Source organism: Chrysemys picta, chromosome 2, assembly GCF_011386835.1.
Source record: "Chrysemys picta bellii isolate R12L10 chromosome 2, ASM1138683v2, whole genome shotgun sequence".
NCBI classification, from domain to species: domain Eukaryota; kingdom Metazoa; phylum Chordata; order Testudines; family Emydidae; genus Chrysemys; species Chrysemys picta.
Window position 1 is genome coordinate 198967409 of NC_088792.1, and position 21519 is coordinate 198988927.

Here is a 21519-nt window from a genome sequence, read left to right on the forward strand (position 1 = left end):
TGAGAATAATAATGAATAGAATTAGTTGAAATTTGTCAAGTTTTGAGAATTTAAAAAGGATTTACACTATTTTTAATTACCTATATTGATCCATTGACAGCAGAAAACTCATTGATATTAGAAGAAAATTAGATGTAACTATTTTCAAAGAAAAGCACAGAAAAGAATAGAGATCCTGATAGTGACCAACCTGTAAGTCAAAATTCTACACCTTGTACAATAATGGAACAAATTTTAAAATGGAAAACCCCTAAACTTCTAGATGAAGGAATCAAAACTTCAACAACATGGGTTTCTAAAGAACAGTGCTGTTAATCAAAAAAACTTTATTATTTTTTCCCCTTTGGATAAAATTATTAAATTAGTTGATTGTGGGTAAGTAGTAGATGTAATTTTTGATTTCACATAGTATCTCAGAAAAAAAACTAACCGCGAATGTATCATTATCAGTGGAACTGGATTTAGAGGGCCCAAGTGCCCTGGAGGGGACACCATTGGAACATGGAACACAGGGAGATAGGCTGAAAGCAACTCAGCGGCATGGACAGAGAAGTCCACAGGGTTTAATAGAGTTCCAGTTGTTCAACTTAATCTGCATTCAGCTTCACTCTTTGTGAAAGAAACATGATGGCAGCATCTGAGCTGTGAGTTCTCTAAAGTACAGTAGCTGGTAACATGAGCCATGGTACTTGGTTTGACGCCCCCTGGATTTTTCAGACAAAAATCTAGCCTAGCAACGGACCCCAATGGAAAGAGGAATTTTAGATGTACATAGACCTGGCCATGCAGGAGGATAAACACTTGCTGCAATCAGCTTGCATACAAACTCACACACATAGATTGAAAGCCAATTGAAGGACCTTAAGCAAAATGTAATGATTAATGCCAAAGTATCAACTTGGGGAAAGGTATCTGTTGAGGTACTGAAAGGAATCAGTGTGAGATCTCAGCTAACATTTTCAAAAGCACCTAAGTGAATGAAAAGCCTAAATCCCATATTCAAAGGTAACACATATCTAGGAGCCTAAGTCCAATTGAAACTCAATGAGATTTAAACTCCTAAAGGTACGTCTATACTACCCACTGGATCGGCGGGTAGTGTTCGATGTATCAGGGATTGATTTATCACGTCTCATCTAGACGCGATGAATCGACTCCCGTACTCCACCTCGGCAGAAGGAGTAAACGGAGTCCATGGGGGAGCCGCGGCGGTTGACTCGCCACCGTGAGGATGGCCAGGTAAGTCGAACTAAGATACTTCGACTTCAGCTACGTGAATAGCGTAGCTGAAGTTGCGTATCTTAGTTGGAACCCCCCTGCTAGTGTAGCCCAGGCCTCAGTAACTTAGGGACTTCTGAAAATGTTACCTGTGTTTTTATTAAATAGCTACATGATCTGGAATAGGATGAAAGCAACATATTCGTAAAAGTTACCAATAATAAACTAATGGGAGTTGAAAAAACTAATAAGATCAAAGAAATAATAAAAAGGGAACTAGAGAATTTCTAAAACATTAAAATGAAATTAATCTTAGAAAAATATAAAGTAATACTGAATGAAAACCCTATTCCACTAAACAGCACTATCTGGCTGGTCATAAGGGCTTTGGGTTTCTAGGCTGGGATGTCATTGACCTGGTTTGCTATGTCATTGGTCTAGCAACAACTGGAATTGGGTTAATAATCAAGTGGACTCAGAGTGTTACCTCCAGCTCCCTGAGGATGTGTATAGAGATGGTGTCAACCTGCCTCTGACAACTTTCTGAGAAAGTTCTGCCTCTGAAAAATCCCAATGCATAATATACACAATGTTCTAAGTAGAAACAAACAAAAACAACCCTCCCCCCAACTATGATAATAAATACCTCCAGGTACAGGAAAATAAGGGGGATAAGTATACTGGGGGAAAAGGACTTGAAAGGAATAGATAATAGTCTATAAAACAATCAGTTTATCCATTAACAGACCCCCAAACCCAGCTGTCTGCTCCCTTGGGTCTCTGAGGCTTCTGCATGTAACCCTAATGGTCCAGCTAGTAGATTAATGCTAAAATAAGATTTTTAAGAGCTCCCTTTGCTTTTGGCCATTGCTGGCGTACAGCTGGTCTGCAAAGTGCATCCAATGGATCAAGACCAACTTTAAACCATTTTCAGGAATACAAGCCAAATGAAAATGGCATGTTGAAGTGGTTCTTGAAGACACATAAGCCCACAGTGAATCTGTGCTTAAAATCCAGGGGTACAAATACACATAAAAATCCAACGCCGCACCTGTCCTCTCCCCAAGGGTTCACTGACTAACTAAACCATGATCGAAGGAGCATCCCCTGGGGTATTCACACCAGTCAGAGGGTGATGTACATGGGCATCTAATGGATCCTAGCTAGCTAGTCAGTCCACATCAGGCAGTCTGAACTGTGGAGCCCCTTGTAGTCTTTGTTATTATTTTCCCCTCCAAGAAAGTAATCTGATGTCCTCCTTTCCTTATTTGCTCTGTCATACTCAACATGGCATTGGCTGTGGAAGAGAGAACAGAACAACTGGTTGCAAGAGCTACTGTTTCCATTGCCAGGGAAAACTTTATAATGGTGCAATGGACTTCACTCTCTCAAGAGCTCTGGCCATATAATGTTTCTGACATAAATCTGTTGCACCCTCAGGGGGTGACTCAGGAGGAGGACGCTGCATTCAGTGTGGTGGGGGGGGGGGGAGGGAATCCTGAAAGGCAGCTATGCTTAACGACCTCCACCCAGGGGTGGCAGTGGACATAAGTTTGCAATATAGTATGGTATAAAAAGGGGCATGCAACTTTTGAGTTGTAAAATCTGCATAGTATAATGGAGCAGGAGGTAACAGTTTCCTTCTGCAGCTCTTGATTAGCTGAAGCTATAATATACTGTTCACTTCTGGGCTTTTCGTTACCAGGAAGAGACTGAAAAATTGGATGGAGTGAAAAAAGAGCAATAAAAATTATCAGAGGGCTAGAGCAGTGGCCCTCAACCTTCCCAGATTACAGTATCCCTTTCAGGAGTCTGGTTTGTCTTGCGTACCCCCAAGTTTCACCTCACTTAAAAACTACTTGCTTACAAATCTGACATAAAACTACAAAAGTGTCACAGCACACTATTATTGAAAAATTGCTTAATTTCTCATTTTTACAATATTATAAAATAAATCAATTGGAATATAAATATTGTACTTACATTTCAGTGTATAGTATATAGAGTAGTCTCTATGAAATTTTAGTTTGTACTGACTTTGCAAATGCTTTTTATGTAGCCTGTTGTAAAATGAGGCAAATATTTAGATGAGTTGATGTACCCCCTGGAAGACCTCTGCATACACCCAGGGATACTGGTGCCCTTGGTTGAGAACCACGGGCTAGAGGGCTGATTAATGAGGAAAAATTACAAGAGTGAAATATACATATTGCTTGACTAAGCAATAGCTAAGTGGTTGCGGGAAGGGGCATAATAACAGTCTACAAATATTTGAAGAATATAAACACCTAGGCATGCGAAGAGTTAATTAATGATCTTCAAATAAACCCCATACAGTATCACAGTTCTGTAACTTAAAAGGGAAACATAAAAATGCATAACACAATTTCAAGGAAGTTTATACCATGTAACTTAAGCACCTTTAATGGAAAACTAGTTAAAACTATTTACTCATTTATGGTATTCTATGTATGCTGCTGTGACATATCTAGGCAAAAAAAAAATGGGTATATGCTTCCCAGATTGTGATTGAAAATCTTTCATTGTTGTAGAAGCACAAGCTAAAATTAAATTAACAGAACACTCGTGTAACCTTATAGAAAAAAACTGAACTGGCTTTGATTTACTAGCAGGCAGGAACTTCAAGTTAATACTTCAGTGAGAAATATTTTAACAGCTTATCCTCTTTGTACTGTATCTAAGGCTACATATACTGTATCTAAATCTACTGCACCCAGAAGCATAATTTGCAGCTCATGTAGAAATCAGCATGCTAGCTTAAACCAAGCTAGATTGCTAAAAATAGCAGGGAGGACATGGTAGAGCAGGATTCAGAGTGGGCTTGCAACATGAGTACAGACTCAGGCAGATTTGCGTAACCCATGCCATGTACACGTCGCTGTGTTCTCACTGATAACACTGCTCTACAGCCAAAATGCTTCTGAAATAAATGTAGTCAAACTTTACTAATTCTGGGACACTGAGAATGAAAATGATGCTTAAAATTGTTGATAGGCTCTAGTTTTCAAGATATGCTATTGGGTCAGTATATACGACCCTTGACTTTGGAATGACGGGGGATAAATGAGTTATAAAGGGAAGGGATCTCAATTTAAACCAGAAATGACTAAAATACATCTTTGACTGGATCTAGGAATAAATCTATGACTGGGTTTGGACAGTACTTGCTTTTTAGGCAAAACAATGAATGATGCAATCTGAAGCTGGTATTGCGTCATACATGATATGAATTGCATCATGTTATTCCTAGAAGTCATGGATGATGCAATCATACCAAAGCTTACATCACTCTGCTGAACAAATTGCCCTATATCAGCTCTAGAAATCATACAGTGTCGTGCTCTCTTATTTGTCAGTGTTTGATTTTGCAAAGGGACACATTTCTGTTTAGCCAAAGTGAGCAGAGATGCCTCGTACTTGTGTGAACAGTGCAGATAACTTCTGCTATGTTTGTGGTGAAGTGACTTTTCCATCACAAAAGCATAGTATAACCACTATGGTTAAGAAAGCCTATCACCTTTTATTTTGGCTGCAAAATTGGAGATCAGGACAAGAGGTGGGCCCCACACATATGCTGCAACATGTGCAACAAATCTTGGCCAGTGGTTGAACAGGAAAAGGAAATCTATGCCTTTTGCAGTGCCAATGATTTGGAGAGAGCCTACGGATCATACCAGCAATTGTTACTTCTGCATGGTGCCTCCAGTTGGGAAAGGTGTGTCAAAGAAGAAAAAGTGGACTGTGCATTATCCAAACATTCCATCAGCTATACACCCAGTACCCCACGGAGGAGGACTGCCGGTTCCTGATGCACCAGAATCATTCTCACTTGAGTCAGACGAGGAAGAGGATGAAACTTCTGGTCTTGAACCATCAATGTCACAGGACCCACATTTTCTCCCATCCTCCTCCTCTGAACCACACCTCATAATACAAGGTGAACTGAATGACCTTGTCAGGGATTTGGAACTACCCAAGAGTAAGGCAGAGCTGTTGGGCTCCAGACTGCAGCAGTGGAATCTCCTGACAGGTGATGTTAGGGTTTCCATGTACTGTGACCGTCAAAAGGATCTTGTCCCATTCTTCTTCATGGAAGGTGATCTTGTAGCCTGCAACAACATCGATGGTGTGATGGCAACCCTCAACATCGTTCACGATCCAGATGAGTGGAGACTGTTCATTGATTCATCGAAGACGAGTCTTAAAGCTGTTTTACTGCATAATGGCAATGTTTTGCCATCAATTCCAGTTGGTCATGCAGTCCATATGAAGGAAACCTATGACAACATGAAACAACTTTTGAGGTGCATAAACTATGACCAACATCAGTGGCAGCTTTGTGGCCATTTGAAGGTTGTTGCTCTCTTGCTTGGTCTGCAGACTGGATACACAATGTACTGCTGTTTTCTCTGCGAATGGGATAGTCGTGCAAGAGATTCCCACTACATCAAGAAAGATTGGCCACTCCGACAGTCATTGGAGCCTGGGAGGAAAAGTGTTCAGCATCCACTTGTTGAATCAAGGAAGATTTTGTTACCACCCTTACACATCAAGCTGGGTCTGATGAAGAACTTTGTCAAGGCCATTGACAAAATACAAGCAGCTTTCAAGTACCTCCGTGGAAAATTTCCATGGTTAAATGAAGCTAAGATAAAGGAAGGTGTCTTTGTTGGTCCTCAGATTTGTTAACTTCTTCGAGATGATGCATTTGACCATGCACTGCATGGCAAGGAAAAGGTGGCCTGGAAAGCCTTCCAGTTAGTGGCAATAAATTTTCTCAGAAACAACAAGGCAGACAACTACAGGTTGTTGGTGGAAAACCTCCTCAAGGCATACAAAAGCCTTGGTTGCAATATGTCACTAAAGATACATTTTTTGCACTCTCATCTAGATTTTTTTCCACCGAACTGCGGAGCAGTGAGCGACGAGCACGGCGAGCGATTTCACCAGGACATTGCAACAATGGAGAAACGCTATCAGGGCAAATGGAGCCCATCAATGCTTGCAGACTATTGCTGGACAGTGACAAGAGATGCTCCATTTAATGAATACAAGAGACAAGCCAAGAAGCGCCGAGTAGACACTGAATAGGACTAAACTATGTACATAATAGTTTTTTGCCTTTTGTTTCATAATAAATTTTATTTATATAACCCTTTTGCTGATTTTTAAAGTGTTACATAAACAGGACAGGTGAAATATGATCATGTAAAGTAACCATAAACACATGAAAAGACCTAGCTTTACAATTTATGATTAAAACTCTACTATCTACACAATATACATAGACATAAAATGTAAAAACTTAAATATCTTAGAAACAGTAGCCAATCAGTTGTTTTAATTGTCATATTTGAATTCAGCACATCAAAATACATAATAAATAGCACATTTTATCTCTGAAGCAGACGACTTCTCAAAAATTGTAGACCAGTGTAATTTTAGCAACCTGGCTAGAACAATGCTTTCACACAAGATAGCAAAATACAACCTGACTGCAGTGCAGACATAGTTTAAGAATCAGACTTGTTCTTAATTTTCCAATGCATTACACAGAGACACAAACCTGTGGGCTCAAGACTCCTTCCACTCACACCAGTTTTACATAAATGTAACTCACTAGCTCCGTTGACATGAATACAGTTGCTCCTGATTTCCATAGATGTGAAAGGATAATAACACCATGTGACTCCAGTTCATTTTAGGGGAAGTCAGAAACTCAGATATCACTTGACAAATGTAGGGCTTTATTCATTTCTCACAGTCCACAAAAAAGTAGTAGAATTTTTTGGTCCAGATATTCGTTTCCTGTTCCTAAAATTTATCCTGTTCATCCATGGGAAACTCTATCAAGCACTAAGATAAGCTGCAGTCTACCAAGAACACAGAACTTTAGGAAGTTAAGGCATGCTTTTTCCACTGCTAAACTGTGGAATATATTGCCACCTGTTGTCCAGCAATTCTCAGCACTCTTTGTTTAATAACTTGTAGAGTTAAATCTTGTGACTGGATTTTAAAAAATGGACTGAATAATTTTATGGCCAAAAATAACATAGGTAATTATGCATGTGCTGTAACAGAGTCAGTAGCACTTATGCTTCAGAGTGTAAACTGATCATCTTAGTTTGTGCCTCTTTGAAAAATGGCAGGATACACCCATTTAACCAGGGCTGCAACACCCACCCTCGGTGACTGGGCATCCGGCCACGTCCCCTAGCAGAATGGCCACTGCCCCTTATATCTCCAATATAATACAGGCATTAGGACTGAATCTTCAGTTCTACCCCACTGTACAATCAGCAAAGCACATTACAGAGTATTCGCCTTCTTCTGAAGCATTCAGTATTGTCCCCCCGGAGGCAGAATACTGAGCAACACAGACTGAGAGTCTGAGACATTATGGCAAATTCTGTGACCTTTATGTATCTTCAAAAGGTACATGTACATATTACAAATTACTGTACTGTACTTGTATCAAAGTGATTCCTGTTCCATTAGTACTATTTGTCTTCCCATGTATTTTAGGATTATATATCGCCACACATACACAAGGACAAGGTCTCTACCGCAAGGGTCCAGTCTTTCAAAACACTATTGAGCATTGGAGCTATCCAAGGCAGCACATGCAAAACTTGTCTCTAAACATCTGGAAGATTGAGTCTTGAATATACACTATTATTTAGCGCACATGTATTTTCCAGTTTGGGTTTCCCCTGCTATTTTACCACATGATCTTTCAATATTTCCAGTTGATCTTCCTCCTAAACTAAAATGAGTTATCCTAAATAATGATTGTACAAAATAAATGTTAAACAAGTGAGGTATTTTTTGTTTGTTTGTTTTAAACTGGAAGAAAATATACTTTGGTAAGAAAGATAGATGTTTTCTATATAACCAAGAAATATAAAGGGAAATGTTTTGAATTTGACTAACAAAAGTTCAATTGTTATACAAATATGTACTGCAAGCCATTAATATTATATTTAGGATATAAGACTGATGGTTATTCTGCACTTTTTTGGATTTGAAAAAAAAATATTTACCCTAAGATAAAAATCCATACATAATCATTCTCCTATCAATGTTTTGAGGACAAAATAAAATATGCATTTTATGCTATTATAACCTGCCAGCCCTTTCATAGCGTATAGCTTAGCAGCAGCATATTTATGCAATATATTTTTTGTCCAAAGCAAAAGGTACAGCAAAAATACTGATGCTAATTTAAATTAACTGTATGATTCCTTTCTTCCTCAAATGAAAGTACTGAAAAATATCTCCAATATAATACAGAGCATATAACAAAATAATGGTTGTTCTTTGAAGTTTAAAGAATTAGAAATAGAAAATTTCCAGCTACGATAGTTAATTGAACTATAAAATTATTAAAGTTAATACTACCCACTAACCAGAACATGAACATAAAGAATATATAAGCAATTAGGGCCATGTCTTACTTCTACTAAAATCAATGGGAGTTAGGTCATTGACTTCAGTGAGAGCAAAAGATAGGATTTTTTTCCTTTATTAAGAAGTTGTTTAGGTGTTGGGTTTTGTTTTTGTTTTTCCTTTTCAGACAGCACAAATGAATGAGACAAAAGTAAATGTATCTTCTGATGTTCCATTTCATTTAATACAAAGCAAACAGCAAAATAGATAATCTGGGTTAGGACACAAATATTGAAATATAAAGGAATGTAGACTTTCACCAGTACTGACAAATATAAACCAGCTGTAGTGTTCCTGAAATACAGTACTTGTGGAATGATACAATATAACTACTTTGAAGAACTTAGTTATTACTGTGTGCCCAGCTAGGAATGAGTTATATGCACACATGGGTTGGGACAAAGTGAGATACAGTGAGGGATCTAGCTTTACATTCCATTTTTGATATTCTATGCATATAAAAGGTTATACAATATTTTTAATTGGAACACAGAACCTCCTATGCCCCAATTCCCCATCCAGATGTAGTTGGCAATAGAAAATACAGGGAACTGATTGTTGCTCATTGATCCTCATCCATCCAGCCTCATTGGAAGCTAGAGAAGCAGGAGACCTTCTTTAACTTTCACCATTGGTGGAAACTGGAACTCATGTGATGGTCACCACTTTGGCTGACACATTCAGGACTGAATCAGAGCTGTCCAGAGCTAAAAGCATTAGCTTGTATAGCTTGCACTAAAAAGTCAATTCCCTCTAAGTGGGGCTTTATCATCACATATTCTCTGCAGATCAGACACAAAGGAGGATCTGTAATACACGCTCATTAATGGGAAGAGGAGGAAATCAGGCATAACAGAGCTCAGCTCCACCATACCTCTACCTGCCCCTGACATGCACCCCTCCTGCATTCTGTGCACCCTCTCCTCTCAAGTATGTTGTCAGTGTAGAGGAGATGTACACTTACGCAGGGAGAAGCAGCAAAGAGTTCTGTGGCACCTTATAGACTAACAGACGTATTGGAGCATGAGCTTTCGTGGGTGAATACCCACTTCGTCGGATGCACCCACGAAGCTCATGCTCCAATATGTCTGTTGGTCTATAAGGTGTCACAGGACTCTTTGCTGCTTTTCCAGATCCAGACTAACACGGCTACCCCTTTGATACTTACACAGGGGAAATTCTGCAACACAAATCTCCATTATGTTTAAGTTCACTTGGTTGTGCACTCAAAGCAAACTTTGAGCCTTTAATCTTTAGAAACTAGAACATACAGGATCTCCAAGTGTCTTTAAACAAGTCATAAATGCTCTGTTTAACAAAGAGGGAAAGTTCATACAGAAAAAAGACCCATATGCACTCACACATAAACATACACCCAGGAATATGGTTTGTGTGTATTAGATCTTTCCATAGAAACATTTTGTCAAGTCTCTAGAATGATGGAAGAAACAAAGGGTTGTAACAAGAAAGCAAGGTTATTATTTAACAGCTGGAGAAACAGAGCATAGAAGAGATGGCACAAGCACTACAATGCAAGTAATAGCCTATAGCACAGCAATATGTCCAGCATTACTTTATGGTTGTGAGAGATGAAAAACACTTAATACCTGGAATGAAAGCCTGATGGGTCTGTAGATAGACATTTGTGTCAAATGCTTCAGGAAGGTTTGGTGAAAAATGTCAAAGTAAAGAGAAAGATTGCCCGGAAGAGATGCACTATGCTAGCAGATTGTAAAAGAATCAGACTTGCTAGGCATGTTTCTGATATCACCTCACGAGGGGCATGAGCCAAAGCCCATTAAAGTCAATAGAAGGACTCCCATTGCATCCCCCGGACTTTGGATAAGACCTATGAACAGTTAGCTAAGCACTGGCATGGAGGACAAGAGGTCCAAACATACATCCTGACTTATCGTTGACCACAAATGAGACAAAAATCTTAAAGGTGGGACAAACAGTTATCGGTTCATGAAGTTTAAAATGATGTAGGATTCATTTTTTTTTAGGATAAACAAAATTACCAATAACCTTCATTTAATGGCTCTGCATTTCAGATTTCAGTAATTTACAACAATAAAAGTATATGACAGAGGTAAAACTGCACAATTAGTGATGGTCAAAAGCTATGGGTACAGAACTAAAGAACAAGTTCAGAAGATGAAAAGGAGGTGAAATGCTAGCGCAAGACAAAAAGAAAGGAAAGCAAATAAACTAAAAAAAAAATAAGCTGAAGTAGCATGAGCTTCACTGTCATCAAAATTTTAAATCTGCTCATGTCCTCATGCTGAAAAGGCATTTTCTGATAACTAGCCAAGCATGCATGAGACCTGCATCTACAGTAGGTCACTGCAAAATTAGCTTTTACTTTTCTATATTGTTAGAGAAGCCCTTATAACATAGTTTAAAATAACTTCCTGAAGAAACATTAAGCATAATGTTATTGGTGAAGGCCAGTGGCCAATCAAAATGCAGAACTGCTATTAAAAGATTATCTAAACAGCATGACTGTGTCACTGAAGAAAAGGTTCAGGTGAGGGCAACAGTGGTGATGTCATCACTTCCATAAAACTTTCCCTTCCACAATACCTCACATTAAATGTCAGTGTTCTATCTTATGCTAAAGGATCCAAAAAGTGACACTGTCCACTTCCTAGTTGAGTAGGTATCCCATTAGCTCTTTCATTCACACTATCTTTTCTAATAAATAAATTGTTCCTGGCCCTTGTGTGGGTGCACGAGTGAGATTGTAAGGAATCTTCTTCCCATTAAGTCCCCTCCAGAAAGAACAATCACATTCCCTATGCTTAGGGGACTGCAAAGACTACTTCCTCCTCTTGTATTTTGGGAGCACAACCCAGCCCTAAGGTGGTGGGGAGGAAATAGGGCCATGGCCCATGCCATTTATCACCACACAAGCCCATAAACCTGACCAGGAACACAGAGGGGAGCTTGCAGCCCCTTGTATGCCCTAGAGCACAATGGGTAGTGTGTGCAGCCCCCTAAGACAGACATGCTGAGATATCTAAGTAGAGTTTAGATTCGTTTTATTTCTCATTTGTTTCAAATAGCGGCAGCACTTGCAGTGCAATATCATTGACAAGAATGGTGGTGTCCCTTTTTACTTAAGGGATCAACTGTTATCACTTTGTATTATATGAAGCAATAAAGAGCTGCTCAGACTGATAAACTTCAGAAGCACAATAGAATTGTTTTATCAATCTCCAGAACAGTTTATTGTGAATATACAAAGCAATAGAGCTTATACCTATTATGCAACAGAAAAAGGCATAGACAAGAAAAACTTGCAAATATACATATTTCCTCCATGTGAGTCTGAAATGACTGTGTGGCTACTTTTTCATACCTCCCAGAAAGACATGGCTAGGAAATATAGTGCAAGAACACTTAAAGTATTTGGGAGCCCAGATGTAAGTGGCCATAACTTGGCATTTGCTTGCAGTTTCGGGGCTCAATTGAGAATTTGTCACACAGTGTCAATGACAAATTCTTTGGTGGTAATTTCTAATAATTGGTGAATAGCCAATATTTGTATTAAGAGGTCTTCAGCTTTCCTACATTACTTTCTTCACTGAAGAAATCTCCTCAACTCTTCAGGAACTGGTGTACCATCATATTGGTAGGAGTTAGACCTGAAAGGCCAACATTTTCAAACTGTACTAGATTGGGCACCCCAAAATTAAATGGGCACCCCACAAAATAAATGGCTACTTCTGAAAATGGTGGGTTATGCTCTTTGGGGTAGCTCTTTGTTGCTCTAGTCTACATGTTCTGTACAGTGTGCTGTATGTTTTTGGAACAGTATTAATAATGTATGTGAATATCATCCCTCCTTCATCAGGCCTCCATCTCCTACCTTTACAGGGAGGCGAAAGAAATGTCCTTTACCCTAATAAATCTCCTCTCCTGGCCTCAAAGAGAAAGGGAAAGAGTAACCACCCCAGTAACCCTCTTTCACAGGCCTGACAGGGCTGGAAAAAAAACCACTACCGTCTGCCATTTGGTCATACAGAAAAGAGAGGAGACATTTGGATCATTCCATTCCCCTACCCATAGATTCCCTTTCCCAAATGGTACACTGCATATATATACACTCTCTTAAATGTACTGGCCCTCTAGGCAGTGGGCTAATGGTCTTCTACCCACTCATTAGTCCACAGGATTCTGGCATGTTTCAGCCACAGAGAAGTAAGAGGCCTTTAGCAGTAAGTGTTTCTGAGACAGTGTAGAATGTAGGGGAAGAGATGTGGATTGATTATCTGGCTCCAATTAAGAACATTTAATAACCATAGAGTATGAGCCTATTTGCCCAATCTCCCTTCCCCAAAACTGTAGATAGGGTAAGTAGGCCAGCTGACCACCCCATTATAAAAATAGGAGGAAGGAGAGGAGCAGGTGATTGTCCCCTGCACATGTCAGTAGAGGAGATAGGACAAGTGGAATAGAATGATACAGGACTACACTTCAAAAGAAAGTGTGAGTTGCATAAGAGTTCAGGCCTAATGGATGACAACTACTTACCACCATCTCATCCATGGTGGTTTCCACAGGCTAGTTGTAAGATTAGGGCCCTAGTTTTTGAGTTCTCTGGGGAAGGGACAATGTCTACCATGTTGTACAGCATCTAGTACAACAGGGCTCTGATCTTGATTGGGACTTTAGGACACAGCTGCAATATAAATTAATAATAATAATTCCATTTATATATCTTGGCCCATATTTGAATATTGTGTCCAAATGTCTTTTTAACTTCAAGTAGTTAAGAGGAAGCACCAAGAGGCTATCTAACAAATAAGCAAAATGGGGCTGGGAGCCAGTAAGTCCTGAATTCTAACTCCAGCTCTGACACGCTCTAACTGAATAACCTTGGGCAAATCATTTAACTTTTCTTTCTCAGTTTCCTCATCCGTAAAATGCCACTTAAAAGTCCACAGGGATTTTTCTTTCTTTTCTTTCCACTCATTCATACCTATTTTCCTTTGTGTTTTGTTTGCAGAATCTTTCAGATCCTATTGAGATGGTATTAAAAAAGAATGGATCTCATTAAACATATTGCACATAACTGGAGATGGACAGCACCACTCCCATTGCTCTCAAATTTGGAAGATTTTAGAATCCAGAGCTGGGTTTGGATCTGATTTTTACAGCTAGTGCCTCTCTCTAGACAAACACTGATTAAATTAGTGAAGCCAGAAATCAGACTGTAAACTAGTACACTCCGATTCACAGTCTTCTTCTCTTTTCCTGATTTGTTTGTTTGTTTGTTTAGACAGGCAAAAAATGGAAGAGGTTGCGGCTGAATGAGATCTGGTGTCATGCAATTTCTCACAATGCTCTGGAGGAGACTGAAATTCTTATCAGCATTTTATCCAAAAAAATAAAATTAAGAGAACATTAGGGTTACATGGTTAAGCAATCAAGAAAATAGAAAATTCCCAAGTTATCATTGCACGCACAATTTTAACTCTGCCCCCTGGTGCATATATGTTTCCAAACAGACTTTAATTACATGATCACATATTGGTTCTCAAATAGTACAATATAATAGCATACAATTTTTCTACAGCTTTAGGCACACATGCATAGAATTGTTTAGTACTGTGCACTATTATTTGTATGCCAAACAGGCTTCATTAAAGTAATTTATATGGAAAATACACAGTAAGGCATTTTTACACAAAATACTGCAGAGTAATAGTAAACATTTGCCAACAAATATAAGCCACCTAAGTTTCCAGATAAATTGGCTTCAGAGTTGACTGGCTTATCCCCTACATTTCACCTCTGGTATGCATGAATGCTCAGCTCGATTTGCTAAATAATTTTGTATTCAGTTAGATTTGCTAAATAATTAACTGCTGCATCCCCTGAATTGTACCTGTGCTGTGCTGATGGATGGAAAGAAATTGTGCCGTATATGGCTAAGCACCTTATCCTATTAGGTATTAAGCACATCCCAGGAGGCACTGAACATAATGCAGGATTGAGCCATTGTGATGGGGTGTCCACTGCACACAAGGCATGAAGGACTAAACAATTCTCTGCATGCCAGTATAAAGCAGTAGAAAAATTGTATGCTATTATATTGTATTACAGGGATCGGCAACCTTTGGCACGAGACTCATCAGGGAAATCCGCTGGCGGGCCGGGATGGTTTGTTTACCTGCAGCGTCTGCAGGTTCAGCCAACTGCAGCTCCCACTGGCCACGGTTCACCGTTCTAAGCCAATGGGGGCTGCAGGAAGCGGCACAGGCCAAGGGATTAAAGTCTGTGTGGAAACATATATGCACCAGGGGTCACCGCTTCCCACAGCCCTCATTGGCCTGGAACGGCAAACCACAGCCAGTGGGAGCTGCGATCGGCCGAACCTTTGGATGCTGCAGGTAAACAAACCGTCCCAGCCCGCCAGCAGATTTTCCTGACAGGCCACGTGCCAAAGATTGCTGATCCCTGTTGTATTATTTGAGAACCAGTATGTGACCATGTAATCAAAATATGTGTGGAAACACGTATGCACCAGGGGGCAGAATTAAAATTAACCTATAGGCTGCCACTGGAGCAAAGCCAGGTAGTGCTAAGACCTAATTTGCTGATGAAGTTCAGCTGGGGGAGAAGGTGGGCCAGATTTATAAAGACAGAAAGCTGGCAACAGAAAGGGGCTACAGGGAGGTAGTATGTCATCACTGCCTGGGAAAAGGGAGGTGTTGGGGCTACAGTGCCAGGTAGCCTGCAGTTAATCCCTGGAAGGGGGGAAAACCCAGAGAGGCGAGGGAGCCAGAAAATAGAGCTGAGATGTAGGAAGGAGTCCAGGAGAAGAGCAACATGATCTGGGAGTGAGCAGGCCACCCTTGCTAGAGATAGGGTCCCTGGACTGGAACCTGAAGTACCGAGTTGGCCCAGGTTCCCCTACGAGCCACTGGGGAAGACTGAGAAGACTGTCTAAAGCCATTGGTATGGTAAGTCTTTGATACCCCAGAAGGGGAAGACTATAATGACCTGGCCGGAGGACCAAGCCATGAAGACAGAGTCACAGGGATTGTGAGAAAAAAAACAGGGTGTGCAGCGATCAGCACAAGGGGGTGTCAGACCTGAGTGGAGCTAATCCCCAGATGCAGCCACCAGGAGGTGCCCCAGTGGTGAGTAGTGTGCCCCTGTGACAGACCTGAACCATTAAAATTCAAATCTTGGAGAGAAAAGAATGTATATAAACAGGTTAAGGGTCTCATTCTCCTCTGACTTCTAACAGTTTTAAACTGATGTACCTGCCCCAACAATAGTGAAGTTACACGTGGTTTACACCAATGTGAGAGAAGAAGCAGGCCCTGTTTCATACAAAAGTATATTGATCTATTATGGCAGTGAAAATCGTTCAAGGATACAAGAATGCAATATTACAAAACACTCCATATATTCATCTAAAGTCTAGAAAAACTATGATATTATATCATTTGAAAAAATATTATGGGTGAAATACTGGCTCTATTGAAGTCAATGGGACTTTGACCATTGACTTCACTGGGGCTATGACTTCACCCTCTGTCATCATGTACCTGATGTGTCAAAATGCATACAAAGAAGATGACAAAATTAATATTAAGCATGCATTTAACGCTGGCACTTTGTGACTTTGCATGATTTCCCATGCAACTCTAACATCCTCTAACACTGCTTTTTAAACTGAAATGCCTATGGCTTCTTAAAGAAAATGATAGGAAAACACATACCGTAATGTGGATCTATTTGCCTAAATGTTATTGAAACACTTTATCCCACACAGTTTCTGAGGGCTGCAGGAAGGTGTCTTGTCCTGTGCAGTTAGACCTGGACTGCACCTTGCAATGCATTTTGAACAAGGAGCTATGCACAGCTGAGCTGTCCCAAGAGCAGAGCAGATTGGAATGTGACTTGAGTTTGGTCCTGTTTCCCCCTTGCTATCCTAACTATCCCAACACAGCTTACTTCCCACTCTCCTCGAACACTGGGGTGTAAGCCTCACCCAGTCACCACTCCCACCTGTCCACTCACCAACCATTTGCATGGAGGTGGAAGCAGCAGCTCACCTGTGCCTGCTCACTCCACAATGTTACAGTAGCCCATACAGAAAAGTAACTCTGCATTCCTTCACTCCCCTGCATGGAAGCATGGCTAACGTCACAATCTGACCCATAGGAAGTCCACACTACAGATCCCCTTTCCTGTTAACATTATGATCTGTGCATCTTATCTTACAATATGCACAGCAACGGGTATTTTTCAGTAAACCACTGTCCCTTTTCCACATGCAAATTTATGCCTATATTTTCTGCATCTGCAAAATGATTTTCTAGTTCAAATATGAGTTCCGGTACCAGCAAATCATTTTGTGGATGAAAAAGAAAAATAGGCAGCATACAAATTGTACCTAGAAACAGAGAGCTCATACTGTAGTCCGACTTCTGAAAATGTACCCCTAAATGAGACAAGAGTGCCTTTGGAGGCCTGCCTCATTCACTATGCACCTTCAATAAATACCTCACTGTACCACTAAATTAGCCATGCACGTGTGGTGTGGACTTCTTTACCTGTGCACGGTACTGCTATAATGAGAACTCGATGCAAAATGTACTAAACATGTGCAAAATGTGAATTGCAATGGATCAAATCCAAACCAACTTTCTCTAAAATAGCTGTAGATATTTCTCAGCTAGGACTATTTTCAAGCCAAACTTCAACTTTCTACTACCAGTCAAAAGTGGCTGAATATTTAAACAGACCTACACCTTCAGACAGAGATCAAGCTGGAACAATTTCAACCTCAAAGGTTGAAACCCATAAATGACTGAAAATAGGATATCAGAATGGAAACTCTTACATAACCTTAAATATAGCAGGCCTTTTTATGACTCCTGTAATAAGAAATAACTGGAATCTGATAATTTCATCATCTCTGACCTTAGTAAGTCTTTATGGGCTCAACTGTGCAAGGTGCTTAGCACTCTGACCCCTGCTGAGCACAGCACTTAAACATGTGCATAACTTTAAGCATAATAACCATCCCTCTTCTGATCTTTTTGGGTCTACTCATGTGGTTAAAGCACCTGGCAGGATCAAGGTGTACTTAACTTTGCAAACACTTACAGCAAAAGTAATTTTGACATCACTGGGACAGATCACATATATAAAAAAATTTCACATACCCAAGTGTTTGCATCAGTAGGCTTTGAATTATTTTATTTGGACCCTGGATCTTCTTATCGACTTATAAACTTATAATTTTATCAGAAATAATTATTATATTGTATTTTATGTTTGCTTTAATTCAGCCAAGAAACTAACTACTTCTATTAATTTGTATATATTTCTTAATAAGAAACTAGATTGTAAAATAGGAGAAAAATGTTTCTTTCAATAAACAATTACCAGAGATATTAAATAAAACCTAACCATTTCTCATTTGGAAAGGTACTGATCAAGCTATATTACATGCCACCACAAAACAGTGACTAAGCTTAGGCCCCGCTTCACAGCTGCGCTCAGTATGCATCAAGGGGCTACAAAAGAGCCATTTGGGACTCCCTGATGCTGGAGGTTGTTTTATACTGGCACAGTATCCCCTTTAGTGTAGTCCAGCATTTGGATTGCACTAAAGATTACTGGCCAGCTATGCCCCCAAAGTACCAGTATGTCAGTCAAAGAAGACCAGGGCACAGCAGAATTCCAGACACTCCCTCATTCTCCTAGCCACCACCTACAACCTGCCATTCTGCCCTTTCACCATTGTCTTCAGTAATGCAGACCCCGATCTTAAGACTGTAAGCAATATAGGGCAGAAACTCTGTTTTCTGTTTGCCTTTTTTCTTATTTCTTGTAAAGGACTACGGACAGTTATGTTGCTATATAGCTATGTAACAAATAAATGTCATATTGAGTGTAATGAGCATCTATTAACTTTATATGAATAATTAAATATCATATTTGTGATAACAATGGTAAAATGCTTAGGTTATCCTAATTCTTTTTTTAATAGCTACAATATATGGCCCTGGAAAAAAAACTCTAAATGAGGAATCAAAAATAGAGTGTATTGTTACTGTTTTTTGTAGTTCCAACAATCTTTTTATTTAAAAAAAAAAAGTATTCTATTCTGGCCTACTCCTACCAAGTCAATAGACTGACAAATCAGAGTCATACTGTAAAAATGCATCAAGAAAACAAGCATCTTCACTTTCCAAATGCTGATCAAATCCCCTACCTTTCCTACATAGAGAGGGTCTGTACCCATGTATTCCTCCAGCACAAAGAATTGATTCCACACCCAGCTGCGCTTGGTTCTCGGCCTCCCTGATTGAAAGTAGGGCTTTGATCTGGACCTTGAGAGTTCTGCTTGATTCATCCCAGAAAGACACAGGAAAAGAGCTATTATCTGCAAAAAATGGCAGAACTCCACTTTGCCCAACTTCATCTTTTTTCCCCTGTGTAAGAAAAAACCTTGATAAGAGTGTGGGCGCAATTCCAGTTGGCTCAGTAGCTCTAGCCTCCGGCAAGGTATCAGCTGGGAGTCCAGAGATAATAATTCGTGGCGTGTTCGATTGGAAGAGGTCACCACTGCTGAATAGCCTTCACCAGTGAAATGGTATAATAGGTACCTATCAGAGGAAAAGACAAGAACTATTGTCAGGAAGTTAAAAAACATACATTCGCTTTCAGCTTTCACTTGCTGCATCTTATACTTTACTAAAACTTTTCTCATCATCGTTAGTAGTATTAACAGACTTTAGCTTATACAATAATGCTTTGACATTTTATATTGTCTTACTTTGATTATATTAATCTTGCTGGTCGATCTGCATCTTAATCATAAAATCATACAAAGTTTTATATTTTTCTGATGAACGTTCTCTTGATTATGCAGTTTTCCTAATACAAACACCACAGTCTTTTCTCTTTCCCCCTCCTTCTAATTATTTTACATTTACTAGCTTTGATTTTTTTACTCCTCTCTGTTACAGCTAATTTTACTTGTCATCATTAGGACATAAGAACAAAGCATCTAACAGCAGTGATTCATACCAAAGGATAGGACATATGTTAGCTTAAATCTCTTGCATTTAGCAGGAAAGTGATAGAAAGTAGTATAAGGTGACGCAGAACTCGATTGATTCTGAGTCACAGTACACCAGATGTTTTGATGTGTTCTGATTTGAATCTGATCAGCTAAAAAGCCAGGAGTTTCCCCATTCATTTTTTTCCCATTTCAAAACCAAGTGTCAGATATGATATGAAGCATGTTACGCAACGATTTATATCTTCAAAAAGGTCAGAAAATAATTTGATTTTATATGTTCAATGCAATGTTGGTGTGAGGCTGAATGATTCTTATGTAGTAACACAAATAAACATTTTCTTATACTGTATGTCCTCTGTTTCACTTTCAAAATTCTGGTTATTCAGGAGCTGGCAGAATTTACTAGGAAAGATGACCAATCCAAACAAAATGCCTCAAAATAGCATGGGAAATTTACTAAAACATGGATTTAAATCATTCTGATATACTTTCTGTCCTCTGGCATTTATTAAATCTGTTTTGATCTATCAAATAAATATATCATTATAACGAAAAGAGGTTATTTTCCCAAAATCTTTAACCTAAATAATTAAATAAAAATAGAGTTATTTGAGAGGGCCAAAAGTAGGTCTTACATTGCAGAGATATCATCTGACTGCTTTAACTCTATGTAAGCAATGTTTCCTCCTGCAGTAAGGATTTCCGCTCCTTATCTGGCCAACGTGTCAGGCAGTCAAGATGCATTAGAAATGTGTCAAATATAAAAGGGCAAATGAGGATGAAGTTAAAATGGTTACCAAGTAATTCATACAGAGTGAAATAATGTGATCTAGGAAGCCCTGGAAGAAAAAAAGAGTTAATCTTTTGCATGTTTTACTTAACCGAGTGGACTAGCGATTACACAGTAAATGTTTTAGGTAAATTCTTTTATTACTAACCATCTTTATTAGAGCTGAGTGAAATACAGTTTCTGATAGTTGTGCACAGTATCCACAGTATCCAGAGGTGGTTTTTTTTTTTGTTTTTTTTTTAGCTGTGCAATTTCTATATATCTCCCAAAGGTAGCTAGAGGGCAAAAAACCAAAACAAATAAAAAGCCCTTCTGATTACAGTCTGTATTTAATGCCTTTTTATAGTAATCCCTTATGGGTACTGCCTTGCAACAGAAAGGCTCTACTTAGAGACCGGTGGGATAAACCACAAACCCACTAAGCATGTTCACTAAGCAGCAGTAATTTGAAAGCTCCATATGTAAAGAGCTAGCGCCTTGCTACAGGCAGTGAAGAAAATAAGCAACTTATTATCTCATGACCCTGATTTCTAAATGCTACAATTCTGAAGCATCTCTGGAACATGGAAGATTCCCTTTGCAGTGGGACTAACATAAAGGTGCCAGTTTCAGCTAACTGGTGTATGAATTATTTGTTATATGTTTGAATGATTACTTCTGAATAGCCATAGCTCAACTTTGATGTGAGCCTTAAATTAAGACAATAGTCTGGTTAAAAACAAAACACAACCAGCAAAAATAATAGCATGAGAATTCAGGAAAGGATTTGTTCGCTGGCCGAATGACATGTTTCTCACTCCACCACTCAGTTCAGTTAAGAGACGGTTCTCCAGAGAAGTGCTGTTCATACCAGAAATTGTAAATACACCCTTAAAGTACCAACTCAACATCTCTGTTACACCAGGTTAGTTGCAGATATCTGATATTGATAAACTCTCTGTTTATTTCAAAGAGGCAGCACGCTAATATCTATCAGAGA

The 21519-nt window shown here is 39.3% G+C and overlaps 1 protein-coding gene across 1 annotated transcript in view; it reads right to left on the reverse strand.

Annotated features, from left to right (window-relative positions):
* The window catches only part of LOC101940684 (cadherin-7), a 100110-nt gene that overhangs the window by 71431 nt on the left and 7160 nt on the right, over positions 1-21519 (reverse strand). The window contains exon 2 of the mRNA XM_005282707.4: positions 18938-19331. Coding sequence (XP_005282764.1) covers positions 18938-19147 — 210 coding nt within the window. The 5' untranslated portion in view covers positions 19148-19331. The remainder of the gene's footprint in view (positions 1-18937; positions 19332-21519) is intronic.